Source organism: Blennius ocellaris, assembly GCF_963422515.1.
Source record: "Blennius ocellaris genome assembly, chromosome: 8".
Taxonomy (NCBI): domain Eukaryota; kingdom Metazoa; phylum Chordata; class Actinopteri; order Blenniiformes; family Blenniidae; genus Blennius; species Blennius ocellaris.
The window spans coordinates 13518420-13535652 of record NC_137657.1 but is presented as its reverse complement, the minus strand read 5'-3'; the positions used below and the strand labels follow the sequence as shown (position 1 = coordinate 13535652).

Sequence of the window (17233 nt, the reverse complement as noted above, 5' to 3'; positions counted from 1 at the left end):
TTTGAACATTAAGAGCCAAATCAGGGAGGGTGGAAAGTGAAACAAATTGGTGAGGCTGGTCAGGGAAGACAAAAGACAACTGAAAATGAAATTAAACTCGCCAATTTACGGTTCGGCGGCGGCGTAACGGGCAACAAAAAGGCATGTAGATAAATAAGAACATAAGAGGGGAGACGGAGAGGGGATATGGCGGGGGGAGCGAGGACGGGCGGGGTGGGGGGGTGATGCTGCTGCAGAGCAAAGCAACAGCTGCTGAGCATCACATCTGCTCCAAGTGGAGTCATCAGCAAACAGACAGACTGGAACCGACCCACTGAGGCACGCCCGAGGGAGAGGGAGAGATGGACAGAGGAAGAGTGGAACAGAGTGTTGGTAAGGCAAAGCAATGAGGGGATGGAGACTAGAAGGATACAATTAAAGATATGGAGGGGCGAGAGAGAAAAAAAGACGAAATGGAGATGACAGGGAGCAGAAGCAAAAGAGAGCACTCGCAACCTGTTACTCTTTGCCCAGACAGAGGTGATGGGCCGGGGTGGTGCATGGAACAGGAAACTTATATCACTTGCTGTCAATTTCCTTATCCTTCCATTCCCTGTCCTCTTCAGCCTTTCCCAGACATCCTTCCTCCGACTCTCTCTCCCTCTCGCCATCTTTCTCTTCAGCGAGACTGACAGAACAAGAGAAGCCTGTGAGGGTAAAGATGAAAGGCCTGTTCGTGTGTGCGAGGTGAATGAATGACCTCTCTTATCCCTCGCCCCCACTTTGGACGCCGTCCTTCCTTGATACAATAGCAATAAAAAAAAAAGAAATACATAAAACCCCACTGGGGGCCATGTGGAGGTCGCACTACATCGTGTGTGTGTGTGTTTGTACATGTGGTTGACGTGCGTGTTTGTCTCCATGCCGCGTTCCCCACGTTAGAAAATGAGACACATCAAACATTGCTCTAACAAGGCTGCCACAGCATGAAAGCCGAGCTCCGCGTCCTGCAGTGCACACCTTCGGCCTGTGGAGAAGCACCCCGAGGAGAGGTAGAGACCCTGAGAAGTGTGCATTGTTCATTCATGATAGCAGCCACTGGCAGCGCGGGCAACCCCGTAGCAGAGTAACCGATGTCATTTGGCAGCAAATGAAGGGGAAAGAGCAAAGCAGTTTCTGCATCTCTCCGAGGTCTCACAGCGAGCTCTAACATTAAGTTGGCCCGGGTGCGGGACAAAGCTCAGTTTGTATCCACGTCTCTGCATGGTGAAATAAACATAGCTGCTGCTTCGGCTTCCTTCACTCGTCGTCTTATCTCGCCCTCCTTCGCCGCCGCCCCCGCCGCCCGAAAGAACAATCTACCGACACAGCACGCTTTTCCAAAAATATTTACCCACTCATTATTGTCTGAACACAAAGGCCATTCTCTCAGACTCTCTGATGTCCAACATTCAAACAAACCGTACATCCTCGTGAACTTGCTGACTGCACCTGCTCTGAACAGCTCTGAACAGCTCTTCCCTCTCTGCACAACGTGCACGCACACACACACACACACACACACACACACACACACACACACACACACACACACACACACACACACACACGCACGCACGCACGCACACAAACACTTGTTTACTGTGGGGATTCCTCCCGTCCAAAAACTTCCAGTCGGTTTGTACCTTTGATTGATCTCAATTTGTGAAAGAATAAAAAAAAAAAACATGTATAGGAGGTACAATAGTCCCTACACCTTGCCTGCGGCAGTCAGTGTGGTTCTGCCTCACACATGCCCCTCTGATTCAATACTCCCGACACTGTCTTAACACCTTTTCCTGTGCAGCTTGTGCCCCCTCTTTCCTCTTCTGTCTCTGTTCCTCTCGCTCCATCCTATCTCACTCCGTCACCTTACATTCTCCCCTCGGTCCTCCTTAATCTGTTTCCTCATTGCATCCTACCCGCTCACCAATTTTCAAAGCAGCTTTTCCAACTAATCCAACATGTTCTGTTTATAGCAAGCAAACCCAAATATAAGTTCATTAACAATCAAGTGCTGAAATCAGTGGCGGTGTTGCAAAGCGCCGGCTTTTCCTGGCTCCACGCTCATTAGCATATGTTTGAAAACCCAAGTCTAAATGAAATGATCAGAGATGATGATGAACTACAAACAAAGATCCAGAATTATTCCTATGATGTGGCTGCATGTCACGCTGGCTTTTTAATGTGTTGCACTTATGATTTTTTAACTAGGCACCTAAAATAGATGCAAATGAATGGAGAGTGCAGAAACAGCCTGGGCGCCCAGAGTTCCGACATGTCCCCAGGGTGCCTACTGTTTTCGGGTGATTGTTCAAGAACTCCTATGGGTACGCGCATGCTAATAAGTAATAATGTCGTATCAAAGTGAAGTGTTGCATTGAATCTTCTATCTTGTGGCTTCACAGTGGCTCAGACTTATTTTCAGACACCCTGCCCTCCTCCTCCACCCTGATAGGGGATCTGGTTCCACGGGCTGCACCTGTGTCTCATTACAGCCACTGATGGTTCAGTAACAGGCTCCTCTCTTCCCTCGCCATTGTGCTCTCACTCCCAGACTGCCTTTAGCTAGTGCCAACATACATTTACCTCCAACAGCAGGGCCTGAACTCCGCTCCTCTGCTTGCTCATCTCGCTGCATCTACTCGCCTGATCTCTGCAGCCGCTTTTCTCATGTCGCTGCTGCCACTACAGACTCAGCACAAATGGAGTTTGTCAACTGTTAGGTGCTTTAATGATTTTGTGCTGAGCAGACCCATTCACTCAATTTGTCAGGATGTCCTCCAAGCACTTTCTTTTTACTTGAAAGGGGCATTTATGGTGTTTAAGTCCAAAAGGAAATGTCAATACTGTTCTGATTGACCATCTTATTAGATTTTCCTGATAATATCTCAGGGAGCATATCTTTATTCTTTTTCACAGTTACAGCTGAAGAAGTAGGTCCAGTAAAAAATTGTCACCAATAGTCCAAAATCAATAGGCCTCCACTATCCAACAAATGTACCCTAAGGAGACCAGAGTCCACATATCACATACAGAAAATAGTTAATTTCCCACATAATTCAATTCAAGCTGGGAAATTGGAATATATTTTTGATTTCCAAGTTATGAAAAGCAAAGATACAACAAAGATATAAATCCATAACATAAATGTATTTTTCATATTCACATTAGATCATAAAACATTTAGTTAATGTTATGAATGTCACAGTGCTTTTTCCAGTTCTTCCTCCAAAGGCACAAAACAAAGGCACCGATTCTGAAACTGTTCATTGCCTCAAAATGAGATAACCAAGCATGAAAAATGCAGTCGAGAAGTCAAATATAGCACTTGTAGTTTTAAAAGTTTGAACACCTCATGGAAGATTACATATTTAGTTTGAGTTCTCAAGTGTAAAAAAAAAGACAAAAAAAAAAATGTAAGAGCTCCCACTGCAAGGAGGCATTGAATAGTTTTTAAATGTCAATGCTAGACTTATTTCATAAACATAAATAGGGGATTAGAAATACCAGTATATGTAATGTGTGAAAAAGTTTGTCCTTTGTTGCAGGGAACTGAATTTTTGAGCAGTTTCTGAATCGTCTCTGGGTTCTCCAGATGTTGTTTTTCTTACTTCAGATGTTGACTCACTGAGACCGCAGGTAAGTTTTTCCAAGGTTTGCACCCCCTCTGCTAAATTGTCCTTCAGTTCCTTTGCAGTCATTTGGGGATTTTGTTTTCGATTTATTCCCAGCAGATGCAGTTTTATCTGAAAGCTTTCTCATTCTTGCACAAGAACTCTTTACTGCCCTTTCCTGATGACACTTTGGACAGTGAAAGTACTTTGATATCTTGTCTTATATTGTAGGCATCAATTAGCTTCATTTTCAGATCTTCATCCTGTTCAAAGGAGCTATTTGCTTGTCGAGTGTTGCAACAAGGTTTAGAAATGTAATAAGCTCTGTAGTTATCAACTCATAACACTAACACAGAATATCTAATGACTCTAAGTTCTGACTTGAAAAGGGAAATGTTGTCAAGACTTTGGCATTTGCGCACAGAAAATAATATTTCTCCAGTTATCAATTACCGTACTTTCCGGATGATAAACCACTACTTTTTTCACACACTTTGAACCCTGCGTCTTATATAATGGCGTGCCTAATTTATGGATTTTTACAGGTTAACGGGCTTCACGCAGCCAGATTCTACTTCTGCATGTAAATAGATGCTGTTTTGAGCGCCTCTGCTTCTCCCAAACATGCCCTAAAAGTGATAGTTCTGCTCTTCGTGACCTCATCTTGTGCTGCTTTCGGTGTCTGGAACTCCAGCTGATAGCCGTGAGTGATGCGTTCAGGTGCATCACGTAAAGCCGCCCAGCTGGACTCCGGAGCTGAGAAAAATCTCAAGAAAGTTTTGTGGGAATTGATGAAAATATGAGCAATCTCCGTGCTACCGCAGTGAAATTCCTGCCCTGTTACAACATGGACACCTGTGGCTTACGTTCAAGTTCGGCCTCTACATGTACTGTATTTTTTTCCTTTTAAATTTTGTGGATGCGGCTCAATAGTCCAGAAAATACTGTACTATTGTTGCGAGTGTGGAAGTAGCATTTCTTTTTTTCTCAATCTTAGTCAAAATGCCGACAGATCATTCGATCCCAATTTGCTGGCATCTTCATTTTATGCGTCACAGTAATGCACATTAAAGTTCAGTTGTCACTAGTCAGAGTACAGCTGCCAAATGTCAAGCTGTATGTTCTGCAACAGCTCCGGCTACAAGTCCCACTGTGCTGACCTATACTCAATGTTATGAAATATGACACGGTAGGCAGCTGCACTGCTGGACAGCAGCTCCACTCTCTCCACTGTAGCCATTACCTCATGTACAGTATTAGTATAATACATATTTGGATAAGAACGGGGTTGGGGCCAGATGGAGGCAGATGATCTGCCTTTAAGGAGACACCTTGTGCGCACCGACCCCTCTGCGGTCGACCTCGCGCAGCCCAAATTTTGTTACCTGTGAACACCGACCGCATATGCGTCAGAGCCTACTGGGCACTTGTGTGAGGAGATCTTGCATCTCCCCGTCTGAACAAACACAATTTAAAAGCAAATAAAGAGCCAGATGGCTCAGAACTCCTGAAGTGAACCATAAACTACTTTAGGAAAGGTGGAGAAAACCGGGCAGCAGGAGTGGAGATATTTTCGGGATCGTTACGTTACGTTACGGAATGAGTGTAGTATGGATAAAATTATGTACGCACGGTCTGCAGACAAGCCTTGCGGAGAGCATGGGAAGGCCTTAAGGGAGCAGTCCAAAGAAGTAGATTTAAAGATAAACTGAAAGCCCTGCTTTGTAATTGTCCAGATCTTCAATATTTTTTTCTGCGTGTGCCTGTCACTGCAAGTCTGTTATCTCAAAAACTTTCATTCTCCATTAGCAGCTCTTAGCGGGAAGCCAGTCTCTGAAATTAATCAAATCAATGGATAATGCATAAAGCAATTATGTTAACACATATAAACCATGTGTACTTAGCTGAAATCCAATAAAAGCGTCACATTAAAATCAATTTGGGTTGAGTGGATCCATAGAAATCAAGTCTAATATTGAGTGTAATCATTCTGGCCCAACTATGGTATCACAGCCTATATTGTATTTTTTTATTTATTTATTTATTTATTTATTTTAAAGGCAATTAACCCTGATGTCAGCGCTAAAAACTCAGGCTTATGAATTATACTTGAAAAATTATTTTAATATTGAGATTATACATGACTAAAAACGAACTAGTAGGTAAAATGAGAGAATGACATTAGCCTTGATGGCTTGCAAGACAAGTCGCCCCAGAGTATAAAGTCTTCTCAAGATGAGAGGAGGCAACTGAGTGGCTATAAGCATTAGAAGATCATGGACAGGATTCCTCCTACGCTGTGCATATTAATTCTTCTAATGCAGCTAAGCTCAGCTTGTCACACGTTGACACTGCATAATTATGTCATCTGCAAGGGACGTGCTTTTTAAAGGGCACACACACGGTGCAGGAGAGTGCTACGGTCGATGGAGATGTTCCGTGTTGTAAAATGTCAATATACGTCTAAAAGAAAGGTTTAGTTTGTAGCTGAACAGTGGAGAAAAACTAAAACAACGTCAGATCCATGGACACCAGAACGATCGTCGTGTTGAGCAGAGTGAGCTCTCCAACGCATCCTAATATAGCTGCCAAGTCTTCCATGGAAGGCCCTTTTCACAATAACGAACCAGCCAATTCTGTAAGTATTATCCTGAGTGACAAGAGCGTCCATCAAACGCCCAGATCCCCTCACCCATGGCCTCTCGCCATCCATCAATCCACCTTGACAGCCTTACCTACCTCCATCACTCTCTATGTAAATAAACAGCAAAGAGAGGAGGGGAGGAGCAAAGAGCATGAAGGGGGGGAGGCCTGAGAGGAAATCAAAGTAGGACATTGAAACCTGAGACGAGCAAGACGAGTCTGGTTCAGAGAGAAACAGGAAAAGCATCGCGTTGGAAATGAGAACAGTTGGGAAATGAAGGAGGATGTGGGGTGGGCGGGAAGCATGCTCACAATGAGCCGAGGTGAGGAGGTGAGGAACAAGAAAGAGGGAGAGAGTGTCACTTGGAAGGAATGAGGAGGAGAGGTGAACCGACTGGCACGGGGATGACAGCTCAATGAGCATGAGGGAGTCGTGTAAAGGAGTATCGAGGAGGATAGTAAAGGAAGGCACAGAGTGGAGAAAACATCCATGGAGGATATCAATAACCCATGCCAGATAACGCAATTCTGTGTCAGAAGTAAAGAATGTAATGGAGAGGGAGACAGTGGAAGCTAAAGAGAAATAAACAGATGAACAAGAGAAAGCTGGTAGGTGGAGCCTGAGGGACTTCTATTTAAAACCAGAACAATTGAGAACACTTGTGGTAGTTTACACAAGCACAAGAACCTCATCCTTTCCTCACCTCACCCCCCCCTCCGCCCCATCTTCCCCAGGCTGTGTCTATTTAAATGTGTGTTTAAACGGCGAGTGCTACTGCTCTAATCACGGCTGGCATCACAGCACATTCCCTCTCTGCCCCCACCATTACCCCCCAGCATCCAGCCTTCTTATGCTGTTCAAACCCGGCGCACACGCACACACTCAACCAAACCACACTCGTGTGTGCACCCTGCATGACTGTGCCGTGCCAGAGAAAAATTCATGAATCACTGGTGCAGGAATCAGCCGCAAGCTTGTTTCGAGAAAAGGAAAGTGGGAAGAGAGGAAAAGGACAGGAGTAAGTGGTTAAAGTGTTTCCTTTAAAAGCTTTTAAAAAGGAGGAGGATTCAGGAGGCTGCTTGCCACAACCTGAGGGAACCAGCACACACCCAGAGGGCCTCGGAGACAAGTACTAGTCTGCAGAGAAGATACTACGTCTCGCCTCTCGTCCCCTCCCTCGCAGCTCTTCCGAAAGAGGCCCGGATACAAACCCAAAGCAGCGAGCATGTAAATAATGAGCAGGCGCACGAGACATGATAGGCGTCCACTCGCATGTAGCACATATCTGATCTTCTGCAAACAAATGCCAACTGAGGGGCACATGAAAGTCTTGTCTACAAAGAAGAACTTGTTAAAAAAAAGGCATCAGAGTGGTCGATCCACACAAGGGAAAAAGGCCTCTCCATCAGCGTGCATTTCATGAGGAGGAACCCAATCAGCTCTTGTTACAGACCCACTTTCCCCTCCAGGGCTACAACTGAAAGGCAGGCCTGTCCACTGATACAGGTGTGGTGTAGCAGGAGAACAGCAAGGGAAGGGAAGTTGAAGGAGGGGGGGGGGGGACAATGGATGGCCTTTTTTCAAAAGGCCTCCCTCAGTTCACCTGGATTAGAGGGAATGTGGGGGTTTGGGGGGGGCGTCTGCAGGGAGGAAGGAGGTGGAGGGTCTCTAAGCTCCGCCGAGAACAATGGTGTCTCTGTTTTCGGTAACGCAGAGTGTATCATTCTGTCTTCCAGCAGACGGGTGACTGCTTGGACTCATGACAACATCTCAAGGTTGCTGCTTTTTTTGGGTAAATGAATGTTTGGTGTACAGTTTTCTCGACAGTGACGTTCTCCAAAAATTCATTTTGTCCAAACCCAGACACCCAACAAGCTAAAAGGCAAAGCGATGTACTCACACACTCTGTTCTTTTTGCCTCATTAATGCCTCAAAGAGCTAGCGGCACAATGCAAAGGCAGAGAAACAAGCAGCAACCACATGTAGGAAACTGCTACATTCATTTTATATCGACTATGATTTCAATGGTATATTAAAACAATGATTTGGTTTACATTGCATTAAAATGACCTGCTTTTGTGTTACAAAATCATATCAGCTATCCTTCCACAATATGGGACATTTCAATCACTGTGAAAGACAGTGGAAATACAGTGCAAGAGTGCAACCTTTTCTCACTTCATTGTATTTGTCCTCAATGTATAAAAAAAAAAAAAAAAATTAAGGTTAGGAAGCAGCTTAGATCCAACAGGCGGAATTTTTATGTTTTGCAGGAATAACTACCGTAGTAAATCCATTTCTATTTCAATTATTAAATCTTTTCAACTAAAATACCCAACAACATGCATGAAGCTGGTTTGTGGGTGCAGCACTGGCTTAAATATTACTTTAACACTGGGAATTAACTCTTCAAATGTAATCCCATTTCAGCTTCAGTGTGAGATTCTTGTTAGATGAGTCAAGCCATATTACCAGCCGAGTCACTGCCTGCAGGGAAGACGAGTGTGTGACAGCATCTGGCAGCAGGGGAGTGGACATTGTCATCCTGATCCTGGCTCTGCACGACAGGTTAACTATGCTGAAAGAAACAAACTTCCTGCATCCGTTTCCATTCCTCCGTGTCGCCTATTCGTTTCGCCCGCTCACCGACTTTCACTTTGTTGTGTCAATAGCCCTTTTTCCTGTCGTCCATACAGTAATCAAGTGATTCAACCATCAAATCAGCCCAACATCCCTCAGTGCAGTACTGTCTCCGTGTGTTTGTAGTAGCGGGTGTGTGTAATGAGGTAGTGGGGATGATTGGCGCTCTGCAGCCTGGGAAAGAGCAAGAACGAGGGAGAGAAGGGTGAGACGATCAAGAGGAGGGGTGAGGTTGGGTGAAACACTGTAGAGTGCCACAGCAACTTAACCTTCAAAAAATGCCCACCAGGGTGGAGTGGGAGGAGGTGTTCTTGGCCATTAGAAGGAAGAGAGAGAAAAAGAAAGAGGGAGAAAGAGAGAGAATGATTGATGCTGAGAAGAAAAAAGGAAACAGAAGACCTCGTTAGGGGTGGTAGGACAGTACAGATGCCTGCAATACAAATGTCTGTAGGGAGGGTGGGGGCTGTTAAGGAGGTATAAGAGGAAAGTAGAGCAAGAGACCGAAGGAGCAAACGAGAGCAAGAGAAGAAAAGTCGCAAAGGCAGTTCGGATGAGCTTAAAGAGAAACTTTGGGGCTGACATAGGTGGAAGAGACAACTGGGGAATTGGACGGAGGGACAGGGAGTGGACGAAAGCTTCAGAGAGGAAGAGGCAAGATAGAGAGCATAAGAGGATCGAGGAAAGTAACAGACATTCCAATTACAAAAGGAGAAACAGGGGATTGATGACTAAGAAGCAAAGTGAAAGCAGTGAAATAAACCTGAATGAGAGTTTAAAAAAAAAAAGAGAGAGAGATACAGTAGGACAGCAGTTTACTGAGCAGATGGATCAATTATCTGGACCAAATTACAAAGCAGAAGAAGTTGCTGCATTAGGAGGGAACTTAAAGAGAGGGGAAAGGAGGAATCAAGATGGAGGAGTGGAAACCAAAAAGGCACAAACATGGCAGGGGGAGAAAGTCGAAGGGGACGGCAAGTGGCTGATTAGGGAGCAGGCAATCAGTTGCACAGATGAATGAAGCGAATCACTCCATCGAAAGGCGACCTGCTTTCCCTCAGGGGCCACACCAAACAATCCTGGCACACCCTGTTGGCAAAACACTGTGCCGACAACCGAATAAACCTGCTGCCTCTCTTTGACCTTAATGTGCCGTTTGCTCCAGGGGAGGATTTAAATGTTGCTGCCATTTCAAATCTCTTGGGACTAATGACGACTGTGCTGCCTGTTTGTCAGTGTAGTCTTAAACCAAAAAGTCAAACAATGGAAAAACCCAAATATTGGTTTAGGAATGGAGATGTGTAACAGCTCTGCTTGCCTTGCAAAACACGAGAAATCACCATGAAAGCTTACCCATCTTGAATTACTGAGATCGTATCTGTGTTTAAAAAAAAAAAAAAAAAATACTGCAATTTCACATTACAGTCGTCAATTTTACCATGTTCCGCTGATAAAAAATTACCAAGATCACAAGGAAAGCTGACTAAATTGGGCAGTTGCTGTGCACAATGTTTCTGAGGCACATGACTCCAGCCGGCTTCCAGAGCCCAGACTGGGCCGTGTCACGCCAAATTCAATTTCCTCCTGGAGCCAGGCTGTCCACGGCCTCTGATAAGTGTGAATTGGACATGACCTTGTCAAAGTCAGATGTGATGAAGATGCAGTGCGCCCGTGTTGTGTACAATAATGCCGACGTGCAAAGGTGTGCAGATAGGCAACAAAGTGGACACAATAACCGAGGCGCTGTTTGTAACACATGTTGATAAAAATGTGTGAAAAGAGGGAGGAGGTGATAAAAAAAAAAAAAAAATGGCAAAACCACCTCGACATTTCGCAGGCTAGGGTGGAAGGAGGAATAGAAAGGACACAAGGAAGGATTAGAGGAGGCGGCGGTAGAGAGAGAGAAGTGTGTCGTGGTGCTGTCATGTCAACGGAGCAAGCCCTAAATGTTTTCAATATCACATAAGGGCACTGCATCATCCACCATTCAATACTGGATCGATAACGCAAACCACCTTCCACCCCGCACACTACATTTAGACACATTAAGGTGACTGCTAATGAGCAGCTGTGTGCGTGTGTGTATGTGAAGACACACACATAAGAGGACACAATCAAGGGCCTCATGGCAGAAAGGCCTACGGAGAGCACAACGGTTAGGGTTTCAGAAATAAACGATTGTGACAAAGACAAAAGAAAGAGAAGAAAAATGACAGAAAGAGGGTACAGGCCAGGTAACGGTAATAAAACGAGAAGGGATAGTGCAAGCAGTCTTTTACCGTCCACAATGGAAAGCTCTTTGGCTATTAAATGTGTGTCTAATGCTGCAAGTGAAGGAGAAGAAGAGGGGAGGGAGGTGCGGCTAAATTACAAATGAGCTGGTAATTCTTGGCCTCCCTGGTTCACTCCCTCGCGCAGTTTTTCTTTTTTTTTTAAATCCGCCTTCATCCTCTCTGCCAAGACGCTGCAGTGTGGAATTTGAAAATGTCGACATCCTCAACCCCCTTGAAGCCCACCATCGCTCGCTGCTCTACCTTCCCCGCTCCTCCTCAGTGATTTCTCCACAGCTGGGGTCACAGAGACACCTATCGCCCAAGTCTAGTTAATTAAGAGGATTTTATTTTAAAGAGTTTGGCTGCCGTTCAATGGCTCTTCAATTGGAATTACAGCTCATTCTCCACATTGGCTGAGCTTGAACAGGTTTGACCTGCATCTCCCTAAATTCCATCTGGGCTTTGTTCGGAAAATGCAGATTTGGCAGAGGGTATCTTGACTAATGGTGTGGAAATGTCTGTGTGACTGAAAAATAAAAGTGAGCCACATTCCTCAAACATTGTATACGAGATAAGCTCCTGGCACACTCTCACAGCAAAAACTGTAAGCCTTAAAATTCATCATAATCTATTAACATGGGTGGTTAGACTGCACTCTTAAACGGTTTATTTGAGTAAACTCTTATCAGTATGTAAGCTAATGCATCTGTTTTATGTTGATGGAAGTTTAACCCAGCACCTCTGCCAAGAATATCATTGACCCCAGCACAGTGGTGTTTTTGGAAACCCCTCAGCTGCCCCATCCATTTCAATAACACTTGGCATTCCTTCTGAGATGAGGATTTCTGCTCATTTTCCTTTGGATCAGATGGGCCCGACTCCAGAAGTCTGGCAACCCTGGAAGCCAAACATAAACATCCCATCGGGGGGGACCTCAACTCAGGCCACCATCCGCCCAGCGTGTACACAGGCGGCGCAGAGCCGAGGGGAGGGACATTCGACATGGAAGGGGATCTGTCACGGAGCAACCGGCTTTGGCTACCCTTCTGCAGGATATCACTACTTCAAGATGCACGGGAAGTATCTTTTAAGAGCCAATTAGATGAGTAGGCAGTGAAAAAATACGATGTCCCCACATCTGAGGTCTGCGAGAGATAACAGCATTGCTGATGCGGTTGATACACTTCACTTCCTGTCGAAAAAGAGTAACGCACACATGCATTGTCATCCACCAATGTGACGCTTCCTCCCCATTATTGGAATGTCATCAGACTTGCAGCACAGCCTCAGGTTACGGCCCTTATTCATCACCAGCTGTACGTGCATACGAGTGCGCAAGTGTACGTGTAGTCAATTGTATTTCTGGTCTAATATGTGGCCTAAAATAAAACAAGGCGCAGTGACTCGTGCTCATCGACCTCCCTCCCTTCACATCCATCCATCCAGTCTAATAATATTTGCCAGTTCAACAATAAACCTCATGGATCTTTTGTGTTTCTGGTCATTGGTTATGAAAAGCATACAAGGCAACACCTAATACACACACCCACACATACACATGCACACACACACAAAACTTTTTGCAAATCACTCATTTATCAGTCGATAAGGGGAACTTAATTTCTAGACATTCTCGTCATTAAATATCACCACTAAGCTGAAATCCCTTTTGTCAACAGCATACCTGGTGAAAGAGCGAATAATAATAGAAATCTGTCTAAATCATTGGGCTCATTTTGGTGAAATGCCAAACATTTCCCTCAATCATTTGTACAATTGCGCAATTCAAAATTAACGCGGCCGTGTTTGCCACACAATGTCAGTACAAAAAGACACACAATGGCTTGGTATCACACGCATGTCTCTATTAAGCAGTAAATTCAGGCACTTTTTCATTTAATGTCTGAATCAACAGACTTTTAATAGTGCATATAAAGGGGAGGTGGACGATATTGATGGATCATTTAAACAGTAAAGCTCCTCAGTGTGGGAATGTGTGCTTACGAGCAGATGTGACGGCCAGTGAGAGACTTTCTTACAGACGTATGGATACACGCACCCGACCTTTTCAAAATCCTTCTGACATTTACAGGGCTGCTGCAAAGGGGCGAGGACAGCTCATTTCCATAATGATAAGACCAACCACGACAGCCATTAACACAAAAAACCCCAAACTGGGACAGCAACCCCCTGCTCTGCTACAACTAATGAGATACTAAGGACTTTCCTATCTCTTTTTAGGGGCGTAAAAAAAATAAACTCGGCTCATGATCCATCAATTACATTGCTCTTAACAGCCAGGAGTGTCATGCTTGTTCTGTGTTGTGATGACAAATGGTCCCAGGCTTGGCAGGGCTGCACTGGTCACACATCATGTGGAGGGAAAGTGGTTAGACCTAATAGTTTGAGCAATTGCACATGTTGGACTGCCAAAAGAAACATCACTACATTAGAGTTGCTGAGTATCCACACCAAGTATGTGCGTTTACGTGGGAGGGCAGGGTGAGGGCAGCCAATATTGTAATGGCCTGTGAAAATGCTGGAAATGTTCATGTATTTTAGGTTAGATTACTTGCTGCTATGAGCAGATGAGGGAAGAACAGGCCGACAAGAAATGCCACGGCCTTTGTGACAAGCGCAGTGAGGTAATGTGGTATATTTTTCCCGTCTGCCCGCATGTTTATCCTGTCATAAACAGCCCAACCTTGAGTCCAAAGACAGGCAGAGTGAGGCTATTTGAATAACCTAATGAGTAACGTCACTCAAAGCACGGGGCATGAGAGAATGAAAGATAGCTGGAGAAAAAAACCAAAAAAAAAACCAGATGAGAACAAGGCCCCTGTATGTACTCCACAGCAGAGGTGGGGGAGGGAGCGAGGGATGGCGGGAGAGAGGGAACGTTTCAAGTGGCGGGTGGGAAAAGAGGGGAGGTGGGGAGTCGTCTGTCTTAATCAGTTGCTGCCCGTTGAGTCTTCCAGCCAATCCAGAAACTCGACTACGGCCCCGCGCAAACCAGGAGGCTGCTCAAGAGCCACCTGTTTCATCAAAACCTCGGAGAGCCGTCCAGTGTGGCTTTGCATATGAAGAAGCTTTGCCGAGATAATCTCAGGTATACAGGGAACAATGCTGCTTTATTTGTGAGCAGACAGGGAGGCGGCCTCTTCCCCCAGCCCTGACCCTGCATGCCCACCAGTTTCTCAGGCAGCCAGCCAGCCAGCCACCCCCTGCATGCAGCTTACTCAGCCAGAAAGACAATGCTGCCGTAGCCTCATAACCCCCCACCCGAAACTCCCCCCGCACGTAAGCCCACCCCTTCCAATAAAAACATCTCCATGGTAATAGGCCAAGCTTTTCTGACCCACATCTACAGTCCCCCTCAAAGCTTGAATGGCGGAGGGTGATTATAGTTTAATGTCAGAGCATTAACTAGCAGCACACCTGATCGCTTGTACAGAAAGTTAAATAACATATAGAAAAAGAAAATATTACAGAAGCCAATGTTAATTAAAAATCCATCAGACTCAATATTGAATTTTTACATCAAAGCTCAGTCGTATTAAACGGAAAACTGTGCAGAAAATTAAATCACATCTCTGGCTCTCAAGACTCCGGATGGAAGGTGGAGGTAAAGTGGTTGCTGTCAAAGCTTGAGAAGATACGTGAAAGAGAAAATGCAAAGTAGACAAGTGAAAAGTTTTGGCTCCCAAAGCAGTCATAGCTTAAGTTGCATAGCTTAACTACGACGCAAAAGCAGGTCAGAGGGTTACGCTTAAAAAAAGTGATTCAGGAAAAAAAGAGACAACTAAAATATTTTTGCTTGTACTGGTAAAGCCTTGCATTTTTTTGTCACTCAAATAAGCAAAACCTTTTGTTTTAATAACCCCCCCCCTCACACACACACACACACACACACACACACACACACACACACACACACACACACACACACACACACACACACACACACACACACACACACACACACACACACACACACACACACACACACACACACACACACACACACACACACACCTCTCACTCCCTCCAGAGAACTTCATGTTTTGTAAATTAGACAAAAAAGGGTCTGGTGCATGAATAAGTCAAAAGGGTCACTGCTTTTATGAGCAGTTATTAAAACAACAATATAATCAACTGGCAATATTACTATTCACTACAGAAAATGTATGCCGTATCTGTGCCAGGATGTTAGATCGAGCCCTACATTCTTGCCCCAATTCCAACACAAAACAAAAAGCTGGCCTCGGCAGCGAAAATGTGAAATTGCATGCCATACATTCATAAGTTATCTTATCTGCATGAGTACAGTACATTGCGTTTATTTAACAATATAACACCCACATGTGTGTGCGATGTCCACCAGTTAGCAGGCTCACTGTGGCTGTGGGTGACATTTTGTCTGTTGACATGTTAAAACAAATGCATACAAGTTTTATATGTATTCAGCAAAAAAAAAAAAAAAAAAGAGCATTTCACCAATTCCTCTGCATGTCTGGGCCTGTGGCTGAAATACCTAGAAGTGACCTCAGCTGAAGTGGACTGGAAAACACCTGAAATATTAACGCGTGTAAACAGGTTGCCAAGGAACAGGCCTGGCCTGTCATTTACTTGAAATAATAGTCACACGCTCACAATGGAAGTCATGACTGGATCTGATCCAGTGCAGGTAAAATGCACATCAGTGACCACTATATAAAAGCCAGTGGAGGTTCCACGGGTTTATCCCGGGTCCAGATAATAAAGTTTCACTTGTTATCCCGCTTTGTTCTTGTTCATTAAGAGACGTTTCCAGCCCATTTTTTCTCAGCCCAAGTGGAACTAATAGGTGATGATGTGCGTGCAGAGGGAAGAAAAAAAGAGCAGAAGGACGCTGAGGGGGAGATTGGTGGGTTTTTTTTTTTTTTTTTGTGGGGGGGGGGGGGGGGGGAGGGGGGGGGGGGGGGGGGGGGTGGTGTGGGTGGTACCAGGGGGACATACTGGGGACAGTGACCAGAGGACTCTTGTTGTGAGAGCGAGCAGCACCTTTTCCAACACAGAGCCACAACCTTAGGAAAACTAAACATGGCGTTGAGTCACCGACCGAAACTCGGGTCAAAGAGCGATCAGCAGCTGGATCTCGACCTGAAACTGCGCGAGGCAATGATCTGGAGAAAGAATCGGTCACGGTGTCTCCTCTGAACTCGTGAAACGTGTGGCAACATAATTATTTTAAAAAAGACACAACTACACCCGAAAAGCGGAGATCACCTTCCTCCATTCGCCTGTCTCCGCCCTGACAGGTGGTGGGCAGGTTTAAAATTAGTCTCCTCTTACATTATTAAAACTCCGAAAGGAATTGAAACGCGCAGTCCTGGCCTGATTAGGACATTCTAGACACCTAAGTTGTTTTGTTTGTTTGTTTGTTTGTGTTTTGTGAAGAGAAGTGACCGTTTCTTACCTTGTTGTGTAAGTATCGACGAAACCAAGAAGAGCAGTCCGATCATTTTTGTGCAGTCAGGCCAATTTCGGGCGTCATGTGTCGCCATGGTCGATTACGGTCCTTTTATATGTTCACAAAAAAAAATAAAAAAAATAAACCAGGCACTCAGCCTATCCTGTAAACAGCACCTTCAGACACAGGTGGTAAGATCTCACTCAGTCAAGGCAAAATATTTTGAAAAAAATAAATAAACAAAAAATAAAAACTTGTCCGCCTGCTGTGGTGTCCGACAGAGACTATTGGTTTTGAAGGCGTACGCCGCTCAGATTAATAATAATAACAAAACAAAAAACAATCCCAGTGAGAGCGTCCTGCTGGCGCACAGGTGAACGTGTTTCCCTCTCAGCTCGCGCTCGGGATAATGAAGTGCTGCTGGTGCTGCTGCTGCGCTCGCGCTGCTTCAACGACAACTCGCTCCGGTGTGAGTCTGAGCGCGCGGGCGGTCAGGCTGCGTGTGACTGTATGGGTGATGTCATCAGCCTGAGAGGCGTCCACAATCCCCCCCCCCCCCCCCCCTCGGCCCTCACCAAAACTACTTGTTGAA

The 17233-nt window shown here is 45.1% G+C and overlaps 2 protein-coding genes across 3 annotated transcripts in view; one reads left to right on the top strand and one right to left on the bottom strand.

The window, feature by feature from the left end:
* The window catches only part of LOC308133639 (nectin-2), a gene marked incomplete at its 3' end in the record, with an annotated part of 86572 nt that extends 69507 nt beyond the window's left edge, over nucleotides 1-17065 (bottom strand). For both annotated transcript variants that reach the window (XM_080501105.1, XM_080501104.1), the window contains exon 1: nucleotides 16648-17065. In XM_080501105.1, coding sequence (XP_080357231.1) covers nucleotides 16648-16735 — 88 coding nt within the window. In that variant the 5' untranslated portion in view covers nucleotides 16736-17065. The remainder of the gene's footprint in view (nucleotides 1-16647) is intronic.
* Nucleotides 16734-17233, top strand: part of g6fl (g6f-like) — a gene marked incomplete at both ends in the record, with an annotated part of 10806 nt that continues 10306 nt past the window's right edge. The window contains 2 exon segments of the mRNA XM_080500490.1: nucleotides 16734-16746; nucleotides 17036-17110. Of these exon segments, the coding sequence (XP_080356616.1) occupies nucleotides 16734-16746; nucleotides 17036-17110 (88 nt within the window).